At 42.4% G+C, this 12,505-nt stretch overlaps 1 protein-coding gene across 1 annotated transcript in view; it reads right to left on the bottom strand.

Moving 5' to 3' along the window:
* Positions 1-622: 622 nt before the first annotated feature.
* Positions 623-12,505, bottom strand: part of PPP1R1C (protein phosphatase 1 regulatory inhibitor subunit 1C) — a 57,139-nt gene continuing 45,256 nt past the window's right edge. Inside the window, exon 5 of the mRNA XM_075711433.1 lies at positions 623-711. Coding sequence (XP_075567548.1) covers positions 623-711 — 89 coding nt within the window. The remainder of the gene's footprint in view (positions 712-12,505) is intronic.

Below are 12,505 nucleotides of genomic sequence, written 5' to 3'. Positions count from 1 at the left end.
CAGCCTCAGACCAAAAGCAAGACAACTACTTTAAGCATTGCATATTCAGGGAACACAGGGAAGAATGTCTTTGCGTCCTTCTTCACTAGACTAAGAGTCATCTCTGCTTATTTTGTTTCTACCTACATTACTGCAAATTACTCTAACAATACTGGTAAAAGCTGCCCTTAACTGATAGGATCATTTTCTATGAACTGCACATTAGACAAAATCCACTGTACAATATACAGTCTTACCTAAATGAACATATTATTTATTTTGTAGCTTTTAAATCAGTTTTATTTACAACAGGTCTTAGAGTACAGCTCACACGCAGTAGTTAAGCTCTGGCAGTACTGACGTCAGGTTGCTAACGCATTTGCAAATTACATTTCTAAGTCATAGAAAATGAAAGAAAAAATGACTTTAAAATAACTGTTTTATCTTCGGGTATAAGTATCACAGAACAAATTTGCAGGTGGCTGTAAAACCCAGCCAAGGGCGCTCCGCAGGGCGCCCCGGCGCCACCGGCACACTGAACGCTGCGGTGCGGGGACACAAGCAGTGGCGAATGGTCTGACGCACGCACGGCTGCGCAGTTCAATTACTCTCTGTGACGGGGCTCGAGGCAGCTCCGCGCTTTTTAATGGCTCCACTCCTCTTCCCTTTCACTAACTCCCTCTTCTTCCTCTGGAAACGCTGAATCACTCTGACTCTTCAGATGCTTAATCCCTGAAAATATAGAAGTCATGGTTAAAGTTGTGTTAGCTTCTGTCAGACATTTTTTTCCTGAAGGAAGAAACAAACAAAAAACCAAGCTAATGGAATGGGGTTTTTAATGCCCATACTGACTCCCTTTTTCACAAACCTCTTTGTTCAAACAATACTACGGTGTATTGCCAACAGAAATATTCTCTTCCTTGAATATAGGGTCTTAGGAAATTTGTCATGTTTTGTTGGAAAACCTGCTGACAGACACTTCGTAGAACAGAACAGTATTTGCTTCTCTTTTTTCCTTGGTGATCTTTGATCAGATTAGTACTGCCCATCTCAAATAAGTTAAAACTTTTCAAGGCTCAGACAGTAGACGTGAGAATTATTCTACCAGAATTTCAACTTGAGCATCTTTCTGAGATTGATCTGCTGAAGGTCATTGCTCGCATGGACCCAGTGCCCCGTGGTCACAGCTTCCCACGTGTGCCAGAGATATTCTCGGGTGTGTGTCCCCATAGTCTGTACACAACCTAGAGAGCAAAGAGAGCATCACACCTGACAGAGAGGGAGCTGCTGGAGCCAAAGTGGTGACAAAGTTGAATCATTTCTCACATGGAGAGTGTTTTCTGCTGACCTTTGAATACCATGTAGGGCTGGATGAAAAGGGTAAATACCTATCACAGGATATGTGGAAGTTTAGGTTTGAAGAAAGCTGTGAAGTTCCTGCTGCTGGCTGGTTTCAGCCAGCAAGTTAAGTAGGCTCTATGAAAATTAATCAAATTGCAAAGTTATTTTCCCTGTCCCATGTTCAGTACAAGCAAACAGGCCTCAATGAATGGGCCTAATCCCATCTTCTTAGTTCCACCTTGGTGTGATAGAAGAATTCAAGCTAAAAAAGGAAGAAAAATCAAGCTAAAAAGATGACAGAGAAGAGAGACCAGAGAATAAGGACTGTTATTTTCAAAAAATCTAAACAGTAAATGCACAAGATTAGTCTCTGGGTCCCCTGGTTTTTAACAAAACCAGTCATAGTGGGAACATAACTGTTAGTCAAAAACATGTGATTTCAACAAAAAGTAAGCCTGAGTTAAGTTTTCTGGTGTCATTACTCTCATAACATGAAAACATTTGTGGTTTCATTACAGATCATACATAGTTCTACTCACTATTTCTAACTGTCAGGAAAAAAGCTTCCCTTATGCGTCAGTTCCTTGTTTGTTGAGGACAAATTGCACCCCAGTTGCTTTAGATAACCACAGCTGGATAATCAAACACTACACTGTCAGAGCACTTGCAGAGGCACAATTTTCAAAAAGGGCATACAGGGCAACATCCAGATTACCTCAATTTGTGAGGAAGAGGAATTGCTGGTGTATGTCCAAGAGGCATGGCCCCAGTGTCACTTAACCTGGAGGTTCCTACATTTCACTGTTTATGTCCACACCATACCAAAATATGGGATAGGTTTTTTTCCAAATACACTACTTGAAAAAAATATTCAACGTAAGTTATTCTAGTTCAACAAAGTTACAAAGAGCTGAAAACAGGATCTTACTATGGGTCTTACAACAGGAGTGCAGCCTGCTCCACTTCCAGCAGGAGCCCATCACTGGTCTGTGCTGGGCTCTGGGCTCCTCTCTTTTCCTTTCCCTCCACACAGTACTTGGTTCCCTGGGAAACTGTTTTTCAGACGTAAAACATGCAAATATATTAATGTTCCCAAGCCACAGTGCTTGTAAGTGTGCCCTGCAATAATCAAACCTTTTTCAATTAAGTAACTGAGATACATAAAGAAACACTTAGGGTGCAGCTACCACCAAACTGGCCTCTTTAGCAATGCTCTTTAGTAAGACAAACACTTTAAATATGATTTCACCTAACTACGTTAATGGCCATTTATTTCAAAATGATACTCCATACTTACGGAGCCATTTCTTTCACATTCACAGTACCCATCTAACAGCTACTATTCAGTACTTCAAACAGGAATTTCTTAGAGCCAGAATGTATCATTTTTTAGGGAGTTTTTCAAAGATGAAAAAGGGAAAGTTACGGACAGAAAAGAGGGCATGTGATATACAGTTAGTATGGTGAAGCATCATGGAATGGTATTTTTGGTAGGAGTGAAGACTTCTGGCTATGTGGTTTAATTGCAATATTCAATGTAAAAATCGCAGAAAATGGAAAGGAATGACATCAAGGAACATTACCCATTGATTTTCATGTAGCAGGCAACTATCAATCTTATTTAATCATTTTTTCACAACCTCCATTCTACAGCCTGCCTTCACCTCTGCCAGTCATTTAATGCCACAGTGTCATTTGGAAGTAAAGACTCACAAGGTTTTCTGCACTGACCAATAAGTGCACAAGACTCGATGTCATTTTTCATAAGCATCAAGATGTTCTGACATCAGGTTCTCAGAATTAACTGACCCTATATGTGGCATTATGAAATAAGACACGCAGCTACACAAAGAAATAAGTTACCACATACAGGTAATGAAATTCGTGTCAGTAATATATGAACATGCATGTCAGAAAAGGCTGGTGCCTTTCCTGAAAAGACAAATTTCACGCACAAAGCGTCAGGCTTTTACGGTGCAGAAAAAGTTTGGGGTAATTAAAATACTTAGTTAAATGATAGCAGTTATACTCTTAGATTAAAAGTGTATCTAGCCACACAACATTGCTGTAACCCGCAGTGGCTGCCAAGGGTGGTCAGAAGGCGCTGGAGCCGGGCATGCCCAGGAGCACACTGGCACATTCATCCACAGCTCCTGCTCAGCTAAAACAATTGAAGACAAGGGGCCATTACAGTGGCTCTCAAGTGTCACTCCATCAGGGTTATTCAAGCTGTGTGCCCTGCCCTTTGCCAGTACCAAGCAAGTGATAAGCAGGTAGCGAGGTGGAGCTCTATCCACAAAGACTTTTTTTTCTAAGCAAGTTGAGTCTATTCATACACAGTATCTTTGTTTAGCAATATCTAAATTGTTTGCTGAAAGGTTATATTCTGGCTAGAGATGGAGTGAAGACTTATTACTCAGGTCACCCCAACCATTTTTACAACTGCTACTATGGTAACGTTAATTTATTAGAAAGGCTATTTCCTTCTCATCTTTTCAATCTTCATACACCAGTAACACAGTTCATGCCCTCAGCTTTCTCAAATAGTAATCAAGAGGCACCAGAACACTGTTGTTTGGCATTCATTTCTATTCCTCGATAAAGCACTGTAGCAAAGATGAGTAACAAATATAGATTCTAAGATTTTACTCCTAGAAAAAAAACAAAACAAAGCCAGGATATTTGGGGGGATAAATGGGGGATATTGTAGAAGATACTGTTTGTACATACAGCAGACCCAAGTTCAAAACATCGAGTTACTGGTTCCACGTAAACTACACAAGCTTCATAGTGTTAGTTGCAAATAGGGAGGACTGCAAATGCTGAGCCAAAGAGCCACTCTGTCTCAGCAATGTTCCTTATTCCAGGCTGTGGGTAATGCTGAATTTGTGGGCACCCCCACCCTCCTGAAGCACCATGCCTGCACTGTCCAGATGTCATTTCATTTTCTCTCACTGTTCTGCCCCCCAGCCCGGGTTGCCCTGCCCTGCCCTCCCCTTGCCTGCGGAGGTGGCTCATGGGGTCCGAGCCTTCCTACTGACCCCACCAGTCCCCAGTCCCTGCTGGCCCTTCTGCTTCCTGGGGATGGGGCTCTGTGCCCGACCCAACTGCTGCTGCGCAATGTAACGCCCTGGCTGGGGCTTTGCTCTTCGCCCGGGAGGTCAGACAGGAAAAACCCCCTTCCAGCCTGGAGGCTGCCCTTTCTCACCACTCCCTGATGGCAATTTCATACCTACAGGTTTTTCAAACTCTATATTCTGCCTTAAAACAAAGCCTGTCTGAACATCGCCTCTTGTTTTCCTTTTCCTCCACCCCCCCACCACCCACCCCTGCTTCTTTTTATGCTTCTAAAGTCAGCAGGACAAGAATTGTTTTTCCTCAAAGGGCTCATATTTCACTGCAGGTAATTCAATCCAATTAATGCTGATGAAGAAACCCTTAATGCCAAGCCATATTCAGCAGCCGTGCACTAATACACTTTGAACTGGTAATTCTTTTTAGATGAAGTCACTGCCTCAAAGCATATTTCTGGATTACTTACAAATTATGAGTGCAAATGGGACAACTTTCTGGCATTTTTGCAGTCACATAACAACATTTATGCTGTTTATTCAACAGCTGCCTTTTTGCTTCTCTCTGTCTGACCAAAGCACCAGATTAGAAGGCTAAGCAGTGTCACAAGATATGAAATAACCAAGTGTTCCTGAATTAAATATCTCCTGGGAACAGAAAAAATATTCGAGTAATTAAGACAGCTCCCCATCTCAAGTAATTAAGGCAGTTCTCCATCCTATTTAACACTTCTTTCTTCACGCTGCTTCACTGCCCAAGGAATGGTGTTGACATTTACCAAATTCGGTATTGAAGTCTGGTTGGCAATTTGAATTCCCTAAAGTTTGAAAGGTTATTTAGTTTTATGATTTGGAGCTGATCCTCCCTCTATCAAAAAAACATTTCCAGATTTTCAGAAAGCAGCAAAAGGCAAAGCTGAGCCACAGAGAAAGCAGCCTGATTTTCGGAGTTTCAGAACTCAAATCACTTTGAAATTATCAAGCAAACCTGGCCAAAGAGGATACTGGCCAAATAAAAATGTCTACTTGATGCCAATCTTAAATGAAGTATGTTCTGGTTCCCTCAGCAAAAATGAGAATATCAAAATAAAAATAATGTATTCATGCCACTAAACAGGAAAAAGAACTTTTCTTTTTTATGGAATGTTTTGTTTTGAATTTGTCAGTCAAATATGTTTTGACTTCTCTGAAATTCCTTCCTCATCTGAAATGAGTTTTTGAATTAAAAAAACAACAGGAAAAAAACAAAACTAATGTCATGAAAAACAGCATCCACCACAGGTCTTTGACTAAGTTGGATCCAGTGGGAGACAGTTGTGAAGGTGACAGAGCCCAGAAGTGCTGGCAGGTCTTCAGCGGGAGCCTTCTCCAAGCACAGGAGTGGCCCATACTGATACAGAAGAACAAGTAACTGTGTTAGACCAGCCTGACGGAGCAGGGACCCCGTGACTGAACTCCAGTGCCAAAAAGATGACATGTACATTGGATGAAAGTGGAGACAAGGTACAAAAGACGTATAGAAAAAAATACAGGCCCACAATACAGGGATGGTGTTGGGAAGGCTCAAGCTCAGCTTGAGTTGAAACTAGCAAAGGGTGTCAGGGGCTGCAGGAAGAGTTTCTTCTCCTACCTTCACAGTAAAAGCAAAACAAGGAAAATGTGGGCCTGCAGCTGAGTGAGGTGAGTGGTCTAGACATAGGCAAGATTGAAGTACTCAATACCTTCTTTGCCTTGGTCTGGACTGAGAAGGTCTACCAGGCCCTTGTGCCCACAGACAAGGTCCAAGGAGGAGAGGAAAGGTTGAGTCAGGGATCCCTTGAGAAATCTTGACCTGCAGAAGTCCACGGGGCTCGTGGGCTGCATGTGAGGGTGCAGAGGGACCAGCTGGTGTCGGTGTGAGGCCATTCTGTGTCATCTTTGAAGGGTTGTGGAAACCAGGACAGGTCCTCAATTACTCACCATGCATTAGGCTGTGCCTGCAATATTTGCCCCTACCCCGTACAAGAAGATGCTGATTTGTTCAAATCCAGTGGATGTCACTAAAATGGTCTGGAGACATGACCTGTGAGGGGATGCTAAGGGACCTGGGCTTGCTCAGCCAGGAGAACGGGCAAATTTCGGCCACCTAAAAGCAGCCTGCCCGTACCTACAGGGAGGTTACCCAGAAGGTGGAGCCAGACCCTTTAAGGAGATGTCTGGTCATGAATTGGAAGAGAGGATATTCTGACTGGATATAAGGAAGAAAATATAAATATAAATATATAAATATACTCCCTGAGTATATTTAAGCATCGGCGTGGTTTCCCAGAGACTCTGTGAAGTCTCTCTCCTAGGAGGTTTTCAGTACTGGACTAGACAAAGCCTTGAGCAACTTGGTTACATTTGGTGGTGATTTTGCTTTGTACATCAGGTTGGACTATATGCTTTCCCAAAGTTCCTTGTAACCTAAATGACTATATGATTTTATGAAATCAAAACCCAGTAAATCCATCTTATCGTTTATAAAGGCATATTAACATAAACTGTGTGACTGAATGCTACATTTTGACCCAGGTGAGATCTTCAAATGCCTCCTTTCCCTGGAACAGAGATGAAGCATCTTACTGCACCAGTCAGACTGATATTAGGAACAAGGTTTCTTTTCACTCCTTAAAACCATGGGACCAGACTAAATCAGCATTTCAGTACTGATTTTGGGAAACATACAAATTCATAATTAGGTTACATGGCCCACTGTGATCTATATATACATATATGTGACCTATATATGTGTCTATTTCTTCCCAAATACAAGGGATAAAAGCAACGGGATTAAGGGGTCGCATTGGACCAAGTGCTTCTGTATTTCCAAAATCAAGGAACATGGACCATCTCTTGCATGTGACAGATAGATCTACAGACAAAATCTCACATAGAAATCACATCCCAGTCATGGCCCAGTGCATAGAACTGTTGAAGAAGGTAATTTCATTTCCTGAGAGGGCGGCATAGGAGCAGGCTGTCCTGCAGAGCAAGTCCTAGCGCACCTACTGCCTGCTGCTGAAATGGTGCATCTTTCTGCTGGGGTTTCAGGGGCAGATTGTCTGTCTCAGTTACTCTCTGCTGGTGCATGGTGCCTGCGGACTGCTGGCTCTCATTGTAAAAGACTATGCTCACTGCCTGCAGATGTAACATTTAAAAATCATGTACTCTGGTAATACAAACAAAGACTATGCACTCTTGTTACAAAAAGAATTGCATTCTTGCTCAGCTAGGTATCTGCACAATGGAAGTAACACAGACTCCCAACAGTTCACAAGATGTTTTGCCAGACGTTTCCAGAAGCATTGGGTCCTCCATGTGAGGAAACGTGCTCCCTTCTGCTGGTCAGTGCTCGCGAGAGAGCAGTGAGGCTCTCCCTGCGACAGGCACTGCAGGTGCTCACCCGGGCACCCTGCCTAGCCCAAGGCACAGTCCCCTGCTCCAGGGAGCTCTCTGCTGCAAAAAGCATGAAAACCTTCCTGCTGTTACCACCTCCAGCAGAAGCCGAGGACCGTCAGAGCCCACAGGAGCAGCTGCCTGGCAGAAAGCTGCTTCCACGGGACCTGAGCAAATATTAAACGCTTTTCCCCTCTGTGACTTTCATCGGTTCAACAGAATACAGCTTAACTCCATTCTCAGCATTTTCTGCTTCATAAAAGTTTAGAAAAAGCAGGTTTAGTCATCTTCAAACATTCATTGTCAGGTGCACACCAACTACACTTCCATATTTGTTTAAATGTAAGAATACATGTCTTGTCTTCCCTCTGCCCCATTTGGTGAAGGTATCAGATACACAGCTATCACTATTGGTCATGGAAAACCTCAAAGCTTACCCCGTGCAAGTACACTGGAAACACACATCCTAGGTACTTTGACCTTCTTGATTAAAAAATCAGTTGTTTGGCCAGAAAAAAAATTAATTCCTACTATATATTTTTTGTTTGTTTTAAACAGCTGAAATACAGAAGGGTATATACTCCATGTAAGAGCAGGATGGTGAAGCAGTAACGAACATGCTATAGTTTCCCACATGTCTATTTTGAGGTTTCTCTTGTTTCCTCTTTGCATAAATGACCTGCTACCTACCTTCCTCATCTGTACAATCAGTTCCTGAAACCTTTAATCCATTTTACTTAATTGATTGGTTTAGATAAGCTCTCTTTGCATAGAAGTCAGAGTTCCGTGCATAAGCTTGTGTTAGTAACCCTTTAAAAACCATTAAGCCCCATCCTTAACCCTACTTGTCTCCCCAGCTGCTGCCCAATGTTTCCTTCTACCACCCATCTGACCAAAATTACACTCACTGTCTCTCCACCTTAACTTTTATTTTCTTTTTTCCCTCTCACTACATCCTCCACTTCCTTTCATCAAGTTGCACTTGGATTCAGCCTGAAAGTTTTCTGGAAAAAGTGCCTAGTGATCTCTATCTTCATCATTTCCATCTTGTTGATGTCTTTGCCTCTGAAACTTCGTTGTCCCAGTTCTTCTTCCACTGTTTGTAATGCTTTTTCCACCCTCTGAAGGTCCTTTTCCCCTCACTCCAGCCTCTGAGGATGGGTGGCAGAAGCTGCAAGTTTTCTTCTACAGTACTCCCTATCGTCAACAGTGTACTTCTCAAATACAGAAATAATAAGCACCTTTATGAAGGCTCTAATGGAAAGAATTTGTTCCTTCTGTCCAAATTAAAACTCTAGAGTGCATCTTTGATGGAAACCTGAAGAAGTTTAAGCCATCATCTCAAAGTGGTCAAAATCAAGCTCATGATCTCCACTCCTTTCCAAAATTATTTGTTCATTTACTGTAGACAACACCATCTTTTTTTTTTTTTTCTTTGTGACATTCAGGCTTACACATTTCTAATCTCCACTCTTTTCTGGATCTCCGGTGAAAACTGTCATGGAATTTCTCCTTATCCTGGGGTCTTCACTACTACCACATCTCCTTCTCTAGTTTTTATAAATGTACCTTTGCTCCTGCATTCAGCATTCTGCAGTTACAATCACCTGAATCATTTCCCTGATCACGCCCTATGCCACCACCAAGCAACTCACTCTCCCTCTTGAGTTCCCTCCATTGATTCCCTCCAAGATTTTTCAGACTAGTGGTGGATATTTATGCTTTCAAAGAAAATTAGGACCACCACCACTCTCATCTCAAATCAGGAACTGATACAGCTTTGGTACTCCATTTGCTAGGCTTTTAAATGAGTATTTTCATCCTTTCTCCCACATTGTACTGAATGCTGGAGAGATACAACCGTCAGCCTCCATGGCTGCTTTCAAATCATCCTCACAATTTTCAGTTAGGGAATTTGAGAAACAACCTGAGAACATTTTGTTTGCCAGAATGCTGAGACAAAGACCATTGCATTCCTCCCTAATGCTCTGTATCTGCTCCTGGGTTTGATTGCTACACCCCAGCTGGGAGTTCCTCGGTGCAACAACCAACTTCGGTTAAATGTTTGAACAAGGTTTAATGCAGCATGGTCCTAATCCCTGGTGTGACTTCCTGGGTGCTATTTTAACACCAACACAATATGATAAGAACTGTGGCATACAGTGATCAGTGAGAGGTTACTGAGTATGAACCAAGAGCTAGACCATGACTGGTATTTGTATGCAAACAGAAAATGTGTTTTACATACCTTTCCTTGTGTTTCTTCATTCCCACCTACAAGAATGGCTTCAGTCTGCCTACCTGGCAGCAATTATTTCATCTGCTGATGCTCATGTTCATAAATCACACCAGATCACCTGTGGCAGGAGGCTAGCCCTGCTTCCAAGCAGACCCAGCACAAGAGCAGCAGCTCAGCCTTGCTGTGCGTGGCAGCTCTGGTGTGTCGCAAGGCAGCCGCTCTCTTGGGTGGTCCCTAAGCCACCAGTGGTCCAAAGAACATCAAAAGCTAATCTGTGAAGTGACAGCAATAAAACACACAGACCCAGAGTTTGACAATTCCCATGTGTGTGAGAAAGCAAACAGAACAAACATGAGGGAGCAAAGACAAAATAAAAGTAAATGGACGTAGAAAATTTTGCTTTACAGATGTGGGTAACTGCGAACAGTCTGCTTGATGCAGTGTTTGGAAGTTTCCTAAAAGTTAGGTTGTTCTTTCTGGAGAAAGACTGAAAGATGCTGCTCTGTGGAACTATCTCGAAGGACTCTAAGTGGTACTTGTGCCTGTAAGCTTTTGTTAACCAAGGTTTCATGGCAAAGTAATTCTAATCAATTGAAGCTTGATAAATGACATGCAAAGGTCTGCTCTTACTCCTGAGGTCAATGAGTCTGAACACAACCAGGTCATTTGTTATTACACAGGGCTTGGTCCTGCTCCTCCAGAAGTTAATGAGAGTTTCCCTTACTGTTTTCAAAGAAAGAAGGGTCAGTTTTTGTAATTGGTCTTAATTTTCATTTATAAAGAAGAAAAAACTTTGAACAGCTACTGTTTATTTACAATGAATGTATGTGAAATACTATAAATTAATGTTGTATGTGGCTTTAAAGTTTGAGATATGAGATAAACAAAGTGACACAGAAAATTGGCACACTAGGTATTCTCAAACTCCTGTTTAGATTATCCAAGGAAAAGTGAAATCAGGCTGTCAGTCTGTCCTTTACAGCTGATGGAGTCTTCAAAGGCCAGCACACATGGTGGGCCTTCAATATTTAGAATAAAAAGAATCTGAAGCACCAGTGTGGCAGTTTAAAATATGTTGACATTTTAGCAATCTATAAATCAGCAAAAAAACCTTGTGTGCTACATTATTCTATACCTAAGCTCAGGCTGAGGAGGAGAAAAAAAAAAAATCATGTGTCTGTTATGATTATGAGACCCAGATATTATTCAGTCATGCAGTTTAATCTATTTTTTTTTTCCCCCCTCTAATGAACATCTCTTCCACAAGTGTTGATGACTAAATCAAAACAAATGACCTGAAGCACTGGCAAATATGATGGGTTTATGAAGGTCACATATTTGATCTGGAGCAGATCAGATCGTCAGCATATCCAGCAGGTCATCATGGCCTCATAAATGTTTGTGAATGATCATTCAGATACCAAGCAACAAGGGTTGACTAATTTTGTAAATGTCTGCTTGTTGTTACTAATCCTTCTCTTAGCTCCAGCCATGCAACACTCAGTCCTCATGGTGAGCCTTTTAAATGACAAATTTCAGGGCTCGTGCTACTTTCTCCACAGTCAAAAGGCTCAGTGTTAAACTATCACAATGAAGACTGTATGAGAGCAGCAAAATTCATGTTGCAAATGTCTGGCTGTTTTCCATTTTGTTCTCTCACACAGCACTTTCCCTCTCAGAAGTCACTTGAATCAGCACTGGTTCCATAAGACTAGCATGAAGGAGCTGCTTCAGCACAGAAAGGCTTTTGTTGGTCCTTCACAGGCTGGCCAGAACATGCACTGGAGACAGAGATCAGCTTCGCTGTGGCTGGAGGGACTGCATCTCCCACTTACAGCAGCCAAAGGAGTAAACAGAGAGGCTTTTGTCACCCCAGGCAACTTCTGCTAATATATAAACATCTCATTTTGCTGGTTCCTTCCTTCCATCGCTAGCCCTCAGACTGCCGAAGTCAGCCAGTCCTCAAAGTTCAAATGAACAGCAGAAGCCCCTGCAGTCAGCTAAGTGGACGTTTCAGCCTGCAACAATCTCAGCCCAATGCTAATTCACCCTTTGAAAAGCCCAAAAACATTTCTCAGCTGATTTTGTGGAGGATGGCTCTTGGTCAAATACCTCAACAACAACTTGAGCAGCAAAACATGGAGATGACTTCCACATTTGTAATGAAGCCGAACAGCACTGCAAGACTCTCCCCGTGCACGGCGCAGGTGTGCTGGTCTGGCTGGGCAGCTGCACCTACAACCAGGAGAGGATTGAAGCTTTTCAGCTGACATTTTTTCATCCCAACTTTTCATAGTTCAGAGATAGTCTTAGAGTTGTGGACAAGTCTGCTTGAATTCAACCAACGCAGGCAGATCTTCTAAGGTGCTGTGCTCTGACAGGTCCTGGGTAGCTTGCTAGATGGTCAGAATTACCCCTCAGAAAGCAGCTGTCTGGATGCCAAGTTTTACTGGGCAAT

This window comes from Pelecanus crispus, chromosome 5 (genome assembly GCF_030463565.1).
Source record: "Pelecanus crispus isolate bPelCri1 chromosome 5, bPelCri1.pri, whole genome shotgun sequence".
In the NCBI taxonomy this organism is placed as follows: domain Eukaryota; kingdom Metazoa; phylum Chordata; class Aves; order Pelecaniformes; family Pelecanidae; genus Pelecanus; species Pelecanus crispus.
The sequence above is the reverse complement of the archived record's forward strand: the minus strand, read 5'-3'. Positions and strand labels throughout refer to the sequence as shown.